The sequence below is a fragment of the Melanotaenia boesemani genome, chromosome 4 (genome assembly GCF_017639745.1).
Source record: "Melanotaenia boesemani isolate fMelBoe1 chromosome 4, fMelBoe1.pri, whole genome shotgun sequence".
In the NCBI taxonomy this organism is placed as follows: Eukaryota; Metazoa; Chordata; class Actinopteri; order Atheriniformes; family Melanotaeniidae; genus Melanotaenia; species Melanotaenia boesemani.
Window position 1 is genome coordinate 20,904,139 of NC_055685.1, and position 18,425 is coordinate 20,922,563.

General features: G+C 37.8%; 2 protein-coding genes and 1 long non-coding RNA gene across 4 annotated transcripts in view; 2 read left to right on the forward strand and 1 right to left on the reverse strand.

Moving 5' to 3' along the window:
• The first annotated feature begins 385 nt into the window (after positions 1-385).
• On the forward strand, positions 386-16,257 carry mnd1 (meiotic nuclear divisions 1 homolog (S. cerevisiae)). Its single transcript, XM_041982593.1, has 8 exons — positions 386-564; positions 1,366-1,431; positions 2,580-2,637; positions 4,440-4,588; positions 6,402-6,476; positions 6,601-6,715; positions 12,816-12,860; positions 15,071-16,257. Exons 1-8 carry the CDS (start codon positions 562-564, stop codon positions 15,175-15,177), a joined length of 618 nt encoding a protein of 205 aa, XP_041838527.1. The 5' UTR covers positions 386-561; the 3' UTR covers positions 15,178-16,257.
• LOC121638109 lies at positions 14,576-18,250 on the reverse strand. The gene is made up of 3 exons (XR_006009990.1): positions 18,040-18,250; positions 17,790-17,829; positions 14,576-14,646 (listed from the first exon to the last, which is right to left on the reverse strand). It is a non-coding gene; the product is annotated as an uncharacterized LOC121638109 (long non-coding RNA).
• The window catches only part of tmem131l (transmembrane 131 like), a 31,077-nt gene continuing 30,191 nt past the window's right edge, over positions 17,540-18,425 (forward strand). For both annotated transcript variants that reach the window (XM_041982591.1, XM_041982592.1), the window contains exon 1: positions 17,540-17,777. In XM_041982591.1, coding sequence (XP_041838525.1) covers positions 17,654-17,777 — 124 coding nt within the window. In that variant the 5' untranslated portion in view covers positions 17,540-17,653. The remainder of the gene's footprint in view (positions 17,778-18,425) is intronic.

Consider the following 18,425-nt stretch of genomic DNA (forward strand, 5'->3'; position numbering starts at 1 on the left):
GGCTACGTCAGTCGTTTGTCAAACTGATGTTGCCTTCATGAACCGTCGGAAAAAAAAAAAAAAAAAAAAAAAAAAACGTCAACGAACACGGATATGCAAGTACCAAAGTAGATTTTTTTTTTCCATTCCCACTATCGTTAGTCAAACAGCAATAACGTGAAGCGTTCCAAATAATTTATTACGGTTATATTATAGATTTTTCAGAAGTTATATTCTAGAGAAACATTTTCTCTTACTTGGTCAAAGATTGTAAGCCGTGCTCTTAAACACCTCGTTACTCGTTAATTTATTGTTTATTAATCCTGTTAATGCTACTGGGAGAGTAAAAGCGATCACTAGGTGATCTGAATGCAACGCTGAAATACCATTCAAAAGTACTTATACATTCAGATGGCGTTTACGAGGTGCTGTGAATGCTGCATTGATCTGACAGCCTTCCGCGGGAAATTCAGTACTTCGTCAGCAAATTTGGGATTATAGTAATTTTAACAGCATTACTGTACCTTAAAGTGCCTCACATCTTTATGTTAGAGAGTGTTACTGTTACTGCATACGCCAAAAATGGTAAGTTATTTTGTTCATCTTAATGTGCTGTTTTTCGTGCAGGCCAGACGCTGATGTAACTGCATGCTATCAACTTTACGCTAGCATTTAGCATAAACAATAGAATCGTTACCTTCACCAACTACAGTATAAGCATCTAGCACAGTTCCACAAACTTAATATTATCTGCTCATACAAATATTAGGACAGTTATTCTCGTGTAGAGGATTTCTGTTTAATATATTCAGTGGGAATAAGACTCAATATGAGATCGTTGACGAGATAAGCGCTTTATAACTAACTACCATATGAAAATATTTAATTATCTGGCGAAGATACACTAGTATTAACAAGAATTAGGCCAATAAACAGAGAATATCTGCTGTCTTTGTAAAAGCGTCTTCTTTTACATCATTTGGTTTGATATGCTCAGCATTCAGATGAATTACCGCCTCCTAGCGGAACGGACATGGATCTGCAGATTGGCAGGCAGAAAAAATGCGTTTTAAATCCCATCTATAGGTACTTCAGAGTAGACAACGTTATTTTCCTTTAATCATAATGCAATTCCCTGCAAACCCTTCCAAGAAGGTAGATAACTCATTCGTAGGCTGCTCCTCTGATTACTGAACGCCAGACAGTCAGACAGTATGATATAGAGCAACGCTATCTAATTCGCTCCTACAAGAACCGCAGTCCTGCAGGTTTTCAATTTATCCCTGCTTTAACACGCCCAACTCAAATTAAGTTGAACCCTCCCAACATACCTTTGTTGTCTTTCACGTGTTAATTGTTTATAATCTCTTAAACGTTCTGTTACAGTCAAAGAAGAAAGGGCTCAGTCTGGAGGAGAAGAGAACCCGTATGATGGAGATTTTCTTTGAATCAGTGAGTTTCTCTATGGCTGGTAAAATACCTTGAAGTCAAACTCCTCAACTTTTGTTTAACCTTGCAGATATGTCTGTTATTTTGTTGGATTAAAATAATGGCTTGTCATTTTAGTTGGTATCTTTGTTTTATGTCATTGTTATGATTAGAAAAGGAGTGAAGTGACTTACATTCATTTAGGCCCCCTATGTTTTTGTTAGGAAAACAAAAACACACCTTGAAATTATTACATTGACTTTACATGAGTGAAGTGACCCAGCCAAGTAAGATGAGGCAGAGCTGGAGATGTATATATATTTTTTATTAGACACTAAATTCATTCACAAAAACCTGGAAGTTTCCAGTCTATAATCCTTGGATGTATTTGAGTTAATGCCTTTAGCAGCTATAGCAGCTGCTGCCTTCCTGGCCTATACTTGTCAATGCTTTCTGCACAGAACCTCCCACATCCTGTGTAAACCATTTACGGAACCGTGTTAATTTCTCTCCTTACACAAATCATTCGCCTTAAACCACATGTCTACAGATTATCAAACTGGCGGATGATCACATCTGATACTAGACATTTTTATTACCTGATTGTACGAGAATATTTTATATGATTTATTTTCTGTGGCTCTTGTTTTCATGCTATTTTCTAAAATTGGGTTTTATTTTATCTTCCTATATTTTTTTCCCCGTGTGATGTAAAGCACTTTGATTTTCCATAATGTTTAAAATGTGATAAATAAACTGATATTCAAATACATATACTTTCATTATATATATAGCAGATCAGTCAATCTTAAAAACAACACAAGACTCTAAGCAACACCAGTGAAGCAAGAGTAAAAGACAAAATTTATTTTAAAAAGAAAGTGCATGACATTACATCCTATTCTAGACTTTATTAAAACACATTTGGTCAAAGAAAAAAAGCACATTGATCCATTTTCAATACACAACAATGATACTAGTAATATTGTTTATAAATAATGTGTGAAACTCAATACTTTAGAGTTAAATATTTCTGGATCGTTACTTTCCAGAAAGTTCAAATAGCAGACAAGAACTCTAGGAACTGGCTCAGATATAGCTGGTTCTTCCTTTATTTATTCTTCAGTCATAAAAAATAAAATCTCAAACATGCTTTCCCACCGTGTTCCCAGAAAGATGTGTTTCAGCTGAAGGACATTGAGAAGATTGCTCCCAAGGCAAAGGGCATAGGTGAGTAACAATCAACAGTTTAAACAATAACATGTCAGTTATTTAAAATTTAAATGTATTTTCTTTTTTTTTTACATTTAGAGCATTGATCAAAAACTAATAACTTACAATGGTAAAGCTTAAGTTACTGGTTATATGTGTTATTTACACAAAAGACCCTTTTTTAAACTCATCTTTGAGTTTTAGAATATTAACACTGATTATCTATAATATTAAAAAGAGTAATCCCCCAGGATTGCTCTATTGAGAGTGTTTTCCCCAGGTCGTTTGGGACTAGGGTGGCAGGTAAACGGGCTACTACCATTTAACTTGATCTTCTTCAGGGCTTGCCGTAGGGGCGGGGCACCCCACTAATATATTAGGAAAGGAAAACACTGGATCAAGATAAAAGATGCATAATGAATAAGAGTTCCATTCATTTTTCCCAGGGACTGTACAGACAGCATCAACAAGCATTGCACCCTCATGCATTCTTGAAAACACTGTGGTGACGTTCTTACAAAATTGCCATGGCAACCAAGACTTGCTATAACCATCTGAGCTGTATTTAGTCTGTAAAAGCAGAACTGACCTATCAATAGCAGTAATCTCATAGCACAGAGAGCTGCTGAAAGATTTGGGTCTTAAGTTAAACATGTTTCCTCAGCAGCAGTCTGGCGCCCGACATTATAGGCAGTAAGAGAAAACTGATGGAAACACAAGCTTGGATTATATTAAGGGCTGGAGTTGCCAAAAAAACAACAACATAACTATCAAGTAAGTTTAAGGAAAAATTAAGAGGGGTTTTGTTTTAAAGAGGACAAAACATTAATCTAGAGAAATTCAATCTTGTCGCTGTGATTAAAAGCACATGGTTTTGACCCCCGCACCGAGGCATAATGTAGTTAGAGCAGTGGGGGGAGGGGGCAACAACACATCTGCATTGCGGGCACATTTTCCTGTAGGAGGAGAGAAGTTGTGAGAAAACAGGCCAGCTGAGCTGAAAATAAAAATAGTAGAAACGGCATGCTATAAAACATTAAAAAAAAATCCAGAATATATTTGTGGTTTCGCATGGACAACAAGCAGTTTAGATCAGACAAGTAGAAAAGAGACCCGCTTGTTCAGAGTTTGGTCAGTTCATTCAGCATTTTTCATTTTCATTCTCTGTGCTGATCTTGCTTTTGCTGCTGTTCAACATCCTCTCAGCAGATGAGCTCTTTTGGTTTCACAGTAGACCGGCAGAGCAACACGAGTGGGAGTATTACATTTCAATGCTGACACTGTTCAAGATGTAAATCCTGCGTTTGCTGCATCCTCTCATGAAGCGTTCTCTCAGACCAAAATTAAACAGCCAGTAAGCAGCAGATGTGTGGGTTTAGTTTGCTGAACGTTTGATACTTGAGTGTTGCCAACAGGGCTCTAAATGAACTCTTTTGATCACTAGCCAATGTGGCTATTCGATTTGTAACGTTACCAACCAATCAGAATTTCCATTACCCAAATGTTTAAAATGTTTATTCAGGTAAAATAATCCAGATTATAAGAACCATTTAATACATTTAATCAAACATGTTTCTTTAAATTGTTTTTATTTGTTTTTAATGCTAAACAACAACAACATTTTCTGAATATTCTCTTTTCAAGACAAATCAGTTACAAACCAGCCTAACTGTTTAAATCCCAAAACAACTTTGCTTGTAATGGCTATAAATCAGTCATCCACAAATCAAATCAAAAATCCACAAGTAGGATTAACTCCACTGTGAAGCAATGAAATGATGTAAAATGAGAGACTGTGCTCCTTTTCTGCTACTTTTAAGCTCCCATGACTGTGAAGGAAGTGCTGCAGAGCCTGGTTGATGACAACATGGTGGACAGTGAAAGAGTAGGTACATCCAACTACTACTGGGCCTTTCCCAGCAAGGCTTTACATGCTCGCAAGCACAAGCTGGAGGAGCTGCAGAAACAGGTGAGAACTGCACAGCAAATTTGTGGAGTTTAAAGATGTGGAGATGGGCTAAAAAAAGAGTAAAAGGGTTAAAAGTTTAATTTTATATAAAGCTTTAAAGTAGCGCTACTGAACTTTGGCAGATTTTCTCACTTTGGTGCCCGCTAACGAAGGACGGTGGGACAGGGAGTTTTCCCTGCACGAAGTATGTTTGGGATTGAATTGTGGAAGTGTTACAGAGCATATTTTAAGTCTAATTGTGGAGTAAAACCTTGATTATTCCCAGCATCCAACTAACTGAACTGGAATGTTGAATTTCTGAGAGTTAGAGTTTCTTCTATAGGCCAGATGTGCTGTGTAAAAAAACTTTATGCTAGAGCTATGCACAACAGTTCTGTTTTCTTGTAAAGCATACAGTGGCTTGCAACAACTTTCAGCCGCTTTTTTCCTCTTTCGTGTGTGCATGAACGTGTCATTTTATTTTTGTTTTGTTTTTTTCATTTTTTTTTACTGTAATAGAGTGAACAAATAGTCCAAATTGGTGAAGTGAAATGAAAAACCTAAGATTCTTAAAAAAAGATCATTTAAATCTAGAAAATTAAAATAAAAAGGGCACATTAGTATGTGCATATGTATTCTGCCTTTTGCTGTCAGTCACCATCTGAAGTCACAACATAAGTGACATAGCTACACAGCAGACTGGTGTGTCTGTACTTTGGATCATAATAAGCCATGAGCTCCACAGAGCTTCATTTTATGTAAGAGTGGCTAGACTTAAAAGCAACTGTTTAAAGAAAAGTCACCAAAATACATGTGAGAAAACTCTCCAAATACATAGATGATCTCATGGTCAGATGAGACTAAAATTGATGTTTTTGGCCATCAAGGAAAACGCTGTTTGGTGCAAACGTGACACCTTTCAACACCTCAAGAACATCAGCTAAACATATGAAGAATGGTGGTGGCAGCATCATGCTGTGGAGATGTTTTTTTTTTCCATCAGCAGGGACTGGTATAATAGTCAGAAAGGGGGGAATAATAGTGTTAAATACTTTTGTACAAATACAAACACTTTTGTCATGATGGGGTGAAAGAAAGAAATGAGAATAAAACATAAGTGAGCCTATCCTTTTTTTTAAAGTCATGCACATACTCTGCAGTGCAGTATCTTTATTGTTGTTACAGTTTTATTTATCTAAAATAGAAATAAAGGTCAGGTATAAAAAAAGCGCTCTTATGAGAGATTTGTTGCCACAGAAAGACACACTGTTAGTTGTTGAATGTCCTGTGGTCTGTGATGGCCCACTTCCTCTCTTGTTGCATGGCTGACAGATGGTGCAAGGGTGGCAGCTCCTCAGAGAACGATAGCCACCAGATTTCTGGGGCAGACGTTGAGGGCTAGAAAACAGCAGGTTCTCACTAAATATATCTAGACTGTACCAGTCACATGACACTTGTCAGCTGTTAAGAAGTTAGCTAAATATTCGGTCAATAGATTAACTGTAGCTTGTGTAGCTTGTCATTTATTGTCTCTTGTTGCAGCTAAAATGGGGACAAATGCCACCAAATTACAGATCTTTTGAAGCTACACACATGATCACACTAAAATTAGCCTTTAATACCAATTTATTTTATTTGTTATGCACTTCTGATTAATCTTTTTTCCATGAAGACTGGGTTAACTTCACTGCTGCTGTTTTCAGGATTTCTTTTCAATATATTCAAGTTCAGCAAATTTCATATGCAGAGTATATATAATTTTCTTATTTGTCACATTATAGTATAACTTCTGTTTAATACAGGGTGTATGCATGAACTTCTTTTTATTCTCAAGAGTTCAGATGCAACGCAGCGGAAAGTGTCTCTACAGAAAGCGGTGGAAAAGGCAAAAATAGGACGTCAAGATACAGTAAGAACATGTTCATATTGTGCCATGAAAATTCACATGGAAATTGGTGATAGAAAATGAATGTTACATTTTAATGGACTGGAGAAATTAAGCCTGACTTCAAAATCTGTGCATGTTTGTGCAGAAAGAAAGAAGCTCTCTGCTGAAAGATCTGAAGGCTTTGAGAGAGGAACAAACGCAGCTGCAGGCCGAGCTGGAGAAGTACCGCGAATGTGACCCAGAGGTCGTCGAGGAGATGAGTGAGTACATGTCGAACCTGACGGGTTTGTGTACATCTGCTACACATGTAGCATATGTACACTTTTTTCTCCCCTACAAGCTTCCTCCACTTCTTCTGACTGTTTAGTAAACAGGTAACAAGTGCTATATTCATTTGCATCACTAATATCATGTAGTTAATGTTTGGGACATTTAAATATTACACTGGCCATGGTAATTATCAATATCACTTCTCTTCCTCAGAACTTGAGGACATAAAGTCACGATAAATCCAGAACATGGAACATCTCTCTTATCTTTAAGAGTCACCTGACTCTTCCTCGGGTTCCTTCCTCTTGCTTTGAAAATCTGAAAATGCAACCAAGAATGAGTCATTACAGGAAACTTACGAAGGTCTTATGATCTTCAAAACATAGTTGTAACTGATGGGAGGTTAAACGGATCGTTTTAATGAACAGCTGATTGAGGTGGTGAGAAAGTGCGAAAATGTATACGTCACATTTGGCATTTAAAGACACGGACACTGCCCCATGCACAACCCCGTACCCCACCAGTAATTCCAGCCCCACTGCAGATGAAGGTTCTCGCCGAGTAGATATTGACTGGACCAAAACAAACTTTTTTTCTTGTTCTTGCAGCCATGTGAACAAGAACAAAGTTCCCGCTTCTCATGGAGTATATAACAGCTTTACTCCTTTCTATCACCTTAGAAGTTGAGACACCAGTGTTTATTTTTCAAAATTAAATTATTTCACGAGTACAATTTCACACTCGTAGCATGGTCCGTAAATATGCCCAACTATAGATTTTATGTTCATGTGGATCCTAATTTGTCCCCTCATTTCCCAACTTCTGTCTGTCTGTCTGTCTGTCTCTCTCTCTCTCTCGATGACCTGAGGGATCTGGTTGGTTCATAACGAACCAGAAGATCCTGAATGTATTATGACCTTAAGCCATTCAGTGCTTTCTAAACTAACAGCAGGATTTTAAAGTCAGTTATTTCATAGACAGATACCCTGTGCTTCACATGTTTAGCAGTTAGTCCAGCGTTCTGGACTAACTGCAGCTGGCTGATGGACTTCTTAGGGAGACCTGTAAGGACAGCATTACAGTATTCTAGTCTTCTGAAGATAGATACCAGAACTGAAATGTTGCCGCTATCTGTGCTCAAGCTGATATCATTAAAGACCTTAACTAGAGCAGTCTCAGTGATGTGGTGTGGCCGAAAACCTGACTGTAGACATCAAAACATTTTAGTGCCAGGAAGTTGTGCAGCTTTTATCTACAATCTTACTAAGAAAGGGGAGGTTTGATATCAGCCGGTAGCTGCTCATGAGTGACAAGTCTTAAGTTTTTCTTTTTCAGTAGTGGCTTAATGACATTGTTTTTAGTGACTGTGAGACATGTTTATAATCTGTAATATATCTGAGGCCATGCATCCTGAAACATTCTTAAAAAAGCCTGTTGGCAGGGCGTCAAGACAGCAAGTGGTGAATTTCAGATGGCCAATAATCTCCTCCAGGTTTTTAGGACTGATGAACTGTGGACTGAGAAATGTGTGTCATGTTGTCTCTGTAGGAGCCATATTAGTATTTGCATATTTATGAGGTGGCACAGGTGACATGCAGCATCGACATCTGAGTGGTGGGTGTGGTGCTGTGGGCGTGTGTGTGTCACGAAGTTTGAAAGGTACCAACTCACAGGTGTTTTAGATAGAAATGGATGAGGAAGTGGGGGAGCTCGGTGGTGGTCACATTGCTGTTGACCGTGTTATCACATAATATATAGCATAAGCCTGTTTCAGTCAGAATAACGTTTACTCAGTGTATGGATGTGTTTTGGAACAATGAATGGAAGGAATAAACGTATTGCTGCTGACACAGAAGTGGTTGAGAATATTTCGGAACTCGCGTCTGGCAGAAAACCCAGAGTTTAGCCCACAGCGGCCCTCAAACAAAGTTATCGTCTTGCCGCAACAGTCTCCTCTGAGTGGACACAGTGATGACATATTTCCTGCCCCTGGCTTGGGAGTGCTGACCGACTGCCTGATTTTCTGAATTTTAACAGTAAAGACAGAAGCAAACTCATTACAGGCCCAGTTGGATACGAGTTCTGAGGTTATGGACACATGAGGATTAGTTAGCGTGACTACAGTAACGAACAAGGTACGAGTATTATTGCTGTTCTAAGTCAGAACGTCAGAGAAGAAAAATCGTCATGCATTTCTCACCTCCAGATTAGAAATCCTCAGTCTCTCTTTATAGATCTTTTAACACTACACATGTCATCTATAACTTATGCACTATGCAATCTAAAACCATTACAATTTAACAGGAAAAACAAATCTGTTGGGGAAAAAATATAAAAATAAAGTGCAATAAGACAGCTACGTCAGTGTGCACACCTTCAGACTAATACTTTGCTGAAGACTGAAATGGAAGTTATGTGATTGATCAACAAAGGCAATGATTTCCTGGGACATATACATCTACATCCATGAGTAACAAAGAAAAATTCCTGCCACTGACCAGTCAGCTTCATGTGTGTGCAGGGTATGAGACTTAGCAACATGCAACACAACTGCATACAGCAGGTCCTCTTGTGTGAAACAGCTCAGACAAAATTTTAAGGCATATACCTGATGTGAGATATCATTACTGCACCTCTGAGAACAGAACTGACATTCATTCACATACACTTATGTCTGTTTAGAATATCAGCAGTAACCATAAATTAGTTAAATATTCACACAAGAAAGCAAGTGTAAGGATTGCAATGCTTCCTGCTGAAGCAGAGGCCTCGTTTGGTCTAAACACTCCCATATCAGTTTTAATTGTGGTCCAAGTGAACCTTGTAAAAAAAAAAAAAAAAAAAAAACTTAAAAGCTTTTAAAAACCTTGTAATATCTGAGCTTATAGGGCAGGTGTTAACATTTTGAAATGACTTAAAGGCTACTGGACCTTAACTTTTTCTTGGCTGCTGCACACTTTTTCTCTGCTATGAGCACACAGTGCACAGCTTTTAGTGCTTTTACAAACATCCTGCAATGCTTTATATTTGTATTGCAGCTCACTTACATTACAGGAAGTGAGTTTCTGGCTCTGCCCATGTCACATGTGTGGTGTTATAAAAGTATCAGGTCTGTTTACCTACATCTCCCAATGTTGCACCAGACCTGCGCTTAGTCTGCACGCAGTTCTGCTGTGGTTTTCCACACCAGTGTCACAATATCTATCTTACCAATCCCACGTTCATGCGTGCTCATAATTCTGACAAGTTCTCTTGTACTTCACACAAGAGGCGTAATGCTTTGATATGGTTGGAAAATTCTGTTTTAATTGAGCTATATGTGTAGCCAGCTCATAATTATTTGAAATTACCAGACAGAAAAAGCAAAAATATCAAACATATACACATGCTCAGCTCCTCAGATGTTTTTTTTTTTTTTTTTTTTTTTTTTTGGTCACATCTGATTTTGAAAACTGTGTCATCACATCAGTTCTGATTCATATAAATGCATAAACAGGGTCAGTTTGAGACAGTCTATTTCACCACATGGCTGGACTGTCTGAAAATGCTGAAGTTTGCATCACTGCATGGATGTTTTTCTGCAACAACTACCTGAATAAAAGGCAAAGCAGTGCAAATATCCACAATAAAGCTTTAAGTCAAACAGGTTTTTTTTAGGTTAGAGAAAATGTGCTCTTCTGCTGTTTTGAGAATACTTTAGCTTTATCTTGCCTGTTGGGAAAGTTTCTGATTCACAAAACTGAGCATGCTCTGACTGCTCTCTATTGCAGATGAGACACATATTAAACATAAGGACTTCATACAAGCCTACTTAAAAAAGTAAAAAACGAAACTAATAAATATTCTTTTAACAGATCCATGAAGCCATTAATGTTACTGAACGGATATATGAAGAGGACATTAGTTCACGTCTGAGCATCTGAAGGGAGTCAGAATATTGGTGTTTTAAAAAAAAAAAAAAGAAAGAAGCCTCACATTAAACACAAAATAATTAAAATCAAATGCTTTTACATTTTGACTTTTTTTTTTTTTTAACATAATGTGCTGTTTTTTTTTTTTTTTTTTTTTTTTTGCTGCTACATACCAGTTTATAATAGTCCTGACAATCCATCTCACTGCATGTCTTGTACCTCTAATCAAAAATCCACATGATGTAACAAAATGAAAAAGAAAAGTCTGGGACACAGAACATGCATAAATACATTATTATACATATCAGTCTTTGAATTCACCCATCTGTCGCCACATGCCTACAAGCTCTTCTCCGACACACACACACCCCACACATCTTTGTTAAAGATAACCATCTCTTCTCAGTGAGAACAGAATTGTACTCTGGGAGGCATGTGCAGCCATGTGCTGAGCGTATCGTATTATGATATATCTTCTCCGGAGGGGCATCTGATTGGACTTGCAGAATGATCTCAGACTTGTACCTGCATAAAACACCTGAAGTCATCTTACCACATGTTTCAGAGAAATATTTACAGTTAGATCTGTAGAAGTGTTGTTAGCTAAAGTATTATATGTTGTTTTAAGGTTTCCATGGAAGGGATTAAAAATGTTTTGAATGCACCGGGTTTAAATCACTGCTAATGGTTGCCTCACCCTTAGTTAGCAGTAAGCTGTTATGAGCTGTTGTATTAACAGTTGGGGTTAAAAACCACCAAAAAAATGTGATTCTGAGTAACCTTTGTGTACTTAAACCATATACGAGAGCAACCTTTAAAATGCTGATTGATAGGTGTGGGTGTTATGTATAGATATAGATGGTAGAGAACCATTATTTATAACAATACATAATTTATTTCTCTATATGACCCGAACAAAATTTTATTAACTTTTATTGTATTATTTTATTTGACATATCACTTCAACCAACATTTATGGTCCTTCAGTGACAACAGATGAACATTAGTCTTTTAGGTTAATGTTTACTAACTGGACTCAAATTTAACTTTCAAGATCTTAATAAGAATTGTCTGATGAATAAAGAAAACCTTTTTTTTTTTTTTGTAAACAGTGGGCTTTGATAGTTGGCACGTTGGTGTTGTGGGTGCACCATACACCAGTCTTCATTGACAATATTAATAAATGCTGAAATGTGATGGTGCAGGTACTGCAGGCTAGAATTTGTAACCAAGCCTGATTTAGTTCATTTTGGCTTAAACTGAGGTTGTCATAGTCCAGCCGATCTGTGTCTGTGGATAATTATTATAGAATCAACCATCCAACAATTCATCCATTTGCTATACCAGCTTATTCCAATGCAGGGTTGCAGGAGGTCTGGAGCCTATCCCAGCTGCTGTAGGCAAGAGGAAGGGTACCCCCTAGACGGTCCATCACTGGACCAACACAAGAGAATTATGGAATTAACACTTTAATTTAAAAATCAGCTAGTAGTGCTCAGAAGAAGTGTGGTAATGCAAGAATAATGGTGGTGTTTTTTTCTTTTTTTAACTGACAGACTTGGTATATCTGCCATTTACAAAGTAGTATTATGAGTCACCAAATACCTACTCAAAAATAGAGTTCATGTAAGACAGTGGTCAGCTCTGTTTCTGGCTTCTAAAGACAGTGGGCTCTTTAAAGCCAAAGCAACAGGGAAAGAAATGACTTAAAGGTGCAGCATGTAACAAAGTCAAAGGTCACTGACAAAAAAATGTAATTTCTCATTAGGAACTATTTCTGTTGGTATCTAATCAATTTGCTAAAATAACTTATTTTCTTAATACAGGGCTCCAGACTGCAACCAAATGGTTGCATTTTGCATTCTACTCGCACAATGGCGACCAATACATTTGCCGGTCTTTTACTTGTAGTTATAATTTAACTAATTAAGTCGCTAACAAACTTCTGCTCCCCTCTTCAGCCCAGTATATCACAGTAATGGCAAATTAGCTGCTGGTTTAATAGGTGGTTTTTAGGTGTATAGACTGAAGCTCTGTGGTAACCCATGTCCTAAATTTACTTTGCTTTTGCACAAGTGCACCTGCTTAGTTGGTTACTACAGGTGTTAAATAAATGAATTCATGGTTGGACTTTACGTAATATATCATTCACACACTGATGATTAATTTTGTCTTGCAGGAAAGTCAAATGTCATAGCAAAAGAGGCTGTTTCCCGGTGGACAGGTAGGTCATTTTTATCTTAATTAACCTGTAACCAAATTTAAGATTAAATCTTTTAATAAAATAAAAGCTGGATGGCTCCAGCTTCTCAGTTAACAGACAGAAGATTATCTAACTTTTAATGGTTTTGCATTGTATATTCAAGGGTTTTGGATGCTGGTCGAAGGTATCTGTTTGCAGGTAAAAGCTTGATGAGGATTGGAACCAGTTTTTTGTTACAGTCCTACTCTGTTTAGTTATCCAGTTATAGAGAAAACATGCTGATTTGAAAAATAAATATTGGAGTGACTCAGTTTATTGCATTGATTACTAGATAAAGCACTCCGATTTCTAAGTGAAAGCTCTCACCTCTCAGCACTCTCAGACCATTTGTTCATGACTGTGGAACCAGAAGAAGCTGTGGTCTGTGTCTGGTCTGTTTAGGTCATGCTTCCTGGCAGCTTGTCCACATGGTCATGTTATCAGTTTTTTTTTTTTTTTTTTTACATTCTCACTTTGATGCTGTGGAATCACACTCAATTAAATAAACTGTGTTATATCTGACTCCAACACTACCAGTATTTTGTACTTCTGCTGTGGTGGACAGTGTGAAACTTTTTTTTTTTTTTTTAACCACAGGCCGTGATGTTCAAAGGCTGCTTTTTGTCATTTCTCGTTAGTGACTGTTGCTATATACTCGCTTTAGCAAAGCCAAAATTTTCTTAGCGGAAGAAGCTACTGCAACTTTGCATGCTTTTTGTTCTACTCCTGTTATTGCTGTCATTTGCTGATTAAGTTGTAGCAGAATGCAGTAGCTTTACATAGCGGCCATGATGCTGATTTGTGTGAAGCAGCAGTTAGTATACTGTTTGAAACTTATGTGCAGTTTGACTGTAGCAGTATAGTAAATAACAGACACACCCATACAAGCCTGGACACATTCTATCACTTACCTAATCAAGAGTTGTGTGCAGTGACCCAACAGGACTGAAGGAAAAGGAAGAACTGATAGTGAGATTCCTTATTTATTGGTGTATGCTCCAGATAAGACAGGTGTATGATTTGCTTTTTATAAGTTACACTGTTTGTCTTGTCTCACAGGAACTTCAAAAATATTAATCTTGAATCCATTTACATGTATCAAATCACTTTTTTGTTATGGCCAGGTGAATCCGGTACAGATTATATCTGGGCACATTTTAAGCTTTATCCTTGCATGTCTTTTCATGTCTGTGTAAAGGTAAATTTATCATTAAAAAGATCTGATGTCAATTCGCTGCATCATTTCAAGAAAAAGATCAAAACCTACAGAAGAATTAAAACGGAAGCAAATTTAGATTGCAGAAATTTAATCTTACGCACAACTCTGACCAACAGAATTTATACCAGCAGGTTTGCTGTAATAAAGGTGCTCCTGTGCCATCTGTCTGTATCTGATTGCAGCATGGCAATCCATCTGCTTCATTTAGGGTATTATGAATGTGCAAAAGAATTCTGATTCAGATCAATGAGGCAGACTGTCCACCTACAGATTCAGGTCTTGGTCCGTTTCAAGCAGACTAAAAAACAAAGTGCATTGTGGGTTCAGTGCATGGCATTGCAAATATCTCGCGGTAAGACGTAGAAGAACGCAGTAAAAGTTTGTGTGGACTTCTAATAAACCGAAGACCACTGGGATCTGATGCAACTCCATATGCAGCCTTTTATGTACTAGAAACCAAAGTTCTGCATTAACCAACAGATAAACAGATTTTCTTCTTCGCTGGTTGTCTCACCTTCTCCTTCAGTAACTCTTGGTGCAGCGCCGCCTCTGGTGGAGAGTGAAACACATCATTTAAAAGGGCTGATTCGTTTGAGAATTGCAGCGTGAATGCAATCCGGTCTGGAGGAATATTGCACCCCCGCAACTGAACAGTCCCCAATCGGACCGAGTCTACGGGACTATCCTGGTGTGAATGCACCCTAAGACTAATTTGCTCTAATTATCCAAATCATTTCTAGATGTTGTTCTTTCTAACTGGTGGGAAATGTTTGCTGTCATCAGGAAAATGACAGAATCAATAGCTTAAACCAAACAGAGCAGGTGGTTTTGTACTTGGCCTAAACCAGTGCTCTTGAGTCCAGGACTGTTCGCCTGTTCCCCGACATGCTCTGCTGTTCATCTAAATAACTATGATTAAATATGTCAGTGTGGCTCCTCTGATTAAGCAACAAATCTTAATTTCTGTTTTCAGACAATGTGTTTGCCATCAAGTCTTGGACAAAGAAAAAGTTTGCCTTCGATGACAGCCGTATTAATAAAGCTTTTGGCATCCCTGAGGACTTTGATTACATGGACTGAAAACTCTTCATGGACACGCAAACAGAAAACTGTGTTGAAGCCTCTGTTTGAAAGCTACTTCCTGGTCTCTGCATTTCTGGTTTCTGTTCTGTGCAGTGCATGGAAAATAAAGACACTGGATTTCACTTTTGCAGTTCATGGTGGAATATCTATTATTTGTTTTGTGTCAGATGAACTTTATCAGTGGGATATGTTGCTGAGGTGCAACTGGAGACTGATCCAACCATTAGTGCCTGAGAGGGGTGGCAGAGTTGTAAAATAAACACAAGTGAGCAGCCTGACATCTTGGACACCTGTTTGCATGGAAACTGAGAGCTCCAAGCTGGTGATGGAAAGGAATTAATATTTACTGCTTCTGTATGTCCAACATTTGCATTTATATGGTTTAAACAGATGGTTTTATATCAAATACTTGGACAAATTTCCCTATTGGATTTCTCCTAATATAAATTAACATTCACCAATTTTGATTCAGAAAATTTACACTTGAACAAGAATCAAATTACTGAGGAGATGTTTAGGAAATCCTGCCCTTACAGTGTTGTGTATATATTTTTTTTTTTTTTTTTTTTTTTTAACTTTGGTTTGATTTTTCCCTTTTGAACTGCAAATAAAATTAGTCTCTGGGCTTTATATGCCTGTTTATATTTATACTTGTTCTAAGTAAAGTTAGCATGCAGTTTGTAAATGCAGTTGCACCAGGCCTTCTATATTTTGCATTTTTACTTCCTGCCATTTAAGCACACCCCACCCCAAGGCAGCACCCTCACTTTCAAAATAAAGAAAAAAGGAACTTGTTGTCTTGACTTGTCTGGACTGACCTCTGCCCTATTTTAATTTTCTTTCTTTTCTGTTAGAGCAAAGGCAAAACGGCTTGTTCGTTGTTCTGTGTTTACTCATTTGACCTAATTGGTGTCTTGTCTAGTTGGCTGATTTGAATTTCAAATATGCTCCATGCTCATCTTGCCTTACTCATCAGTTTCCTACCAGTAAATGAATGACATGCTGGTATTTTGTCCTTTGATTATGGACCTTGTATAGACTGTTCTTTTTATGTGTGAACAATAAACTTTTTATGAAGAAAAACTGTATTTTTATGTTTTATACTGCTTCCAATTTGAAGCTGTTCAAAGTCACTATTCTGAAATGGTGTATAGTCGTTCTGGCCATCTAAAGAAGCCAGTAAATTTGGTGTAGCGGTAGGTATAGCAACACAAACCCAGCAAAAATAATAATAATAAAAAAGATATGCCTAGCTGCAGTTTTCAAGGAAGTGACACACCCACATGTGTGAAGCTCTGCTTCATGTGTGTACCTGCCCAACCTGTTCTGATTCATGGGTCTGACATGCTTTGTGTCAACACTCAGAAGATGGTGCATAGCTTTACTTTAACTTAAAGAGCTCTGTTGACTGCAGCTTCTCTTGTTAAACATGCCTTGCCTCTAAAGGGAACATTGTAATGCCTATGTTGACTTCAAACTTTCACTTAGCCTCAAATATTGGCTCTAGGTATTCGTATTAGTTCCTGTATAAATGCTTTTGATTGTTATTTAATGAATTTATACTTATTCATCCAGGTGTAAGAAGTTTTTTTACTGTTTAAGCTGATCAGTGTTAAGAGTGTATAATGGAAAACAAAAATAATGCTTAGCTTTACTCAACTCTTCACATTGATATTGTTATGATATAAATAGAATGCATCTTACAAAATATAGTTTTACTTGATCTGTTGCTCAAACTACAAACATTCCATAGATATTTTTGTTTATGTATGTTTTGGATCAAAGCTACACATTTCCAAAAAAACAGTCCTTGCTCTCTCTGATCCACTTTTCTGTTATGCTAGTGTGTGTGTGTGTGTGTGTGTGTGTGTGTGTGTGTGTGTGTGTGTGTGTGTGTGTGTGTGTGTGTGTGTGTGTGTGTGTGTGTGTGTGTATAGAGAGAGAGATTTATGTAGGTGGAAGTATTTAGAAGTATGCCAAAATGATCAGTACTGGGAAAACATGAACCAATTATCAAAAGCTGCAGTCTTTACTGCTATTCTATTACTGTTGTTTCTGTATTTTGTTATTGCTGGGTCATCAGTGTATACATATAGGTGGACCTAATTTAAACTTATTTTACTCCGGGAACCTCATACTATGAAGTATCCCGCGATTAAAAGCTACTGTATGAAGTAGGAGTGTGAGCATTTTGATGAAAGAACTCAAGTTAAAGCCCCACACAAACTAGCATTCAATTACATTCCACTACGGTAGATATTTTAAACATGTTGCACGATGCCTTTCTGTCGCATTTGCAGGGTATAACTTCCACAACAGACTCGCATTAATAACACTGATGCAAGCTACACCCACTGCACGCCGTGTTTCAGCAGCAGGGAAGAACAGAAGGAGGGAACTGCTGCCTGCTTGCTCGCAGAAAGAAAGACTAACGCAGCGGAACACACGGTAGGCTGCTAGCTGAGAGGGCAGCATGGCGGGGCTACACGACTTCCACCAAGGCAGCCACTGTCACAGGAAAACGTGGATTAATATACTATTAGGAATACTTCAGTTAGTTCTTCCTTTTGTTCAACATGGAGGGGCTCAGCTCCAAGGTGTGTGCTCACCTTTATTTACTCTTTCTTGGGTGTAACGTTAACGCAGCCACTGCAGGGGGAAAAAAATAAGAAAAAAAAGAAAACGTCAAGTTAGCTACCTGACAGCAAGCGTTACAGTGGAAAATGAGTGACAAGCTGAACTGTTCTACAGCCAAGACTGTATGAATACGTGAACAATGTTCATAATATTTATTGGAGTTGTGCTGAAGGCATATGTCGATTCCTTCCAACTTGTAAGAGTATTGTAGCTAATATTTACCCGTCCAGTGTATTAGTTTTTGCTAGCTGTCTGCCAGTTCCCCGTTCTGTTTGATTTGGTTAAACTCTAGCTTGCTCAGGCAGGAAAGTGTCGCCTTAATGGGACCTTGAAGGACTAATTGTCGATTGTTATTGTAACAAATCTACATAATATGTTGAGCTAACCATACACGGCTAAACAGTCGAATTTTGTGTCCCAGCCGTAAAGGTGTTTTTCTCGCTCGTTAGCCACCGAGCTAACCTGCTAAACAAGCAGCTAGCAAACATCCTTTGTAAGCCTGGAGAAGCGAAGTCGTTTCCTTCTCGCATTTGCTTCGTTTCAGTTTATTCGTTTGTAATAATCAGTTGCTGACAGCTTGCACTCTGTTTATAAGGTCTGCTTCATAA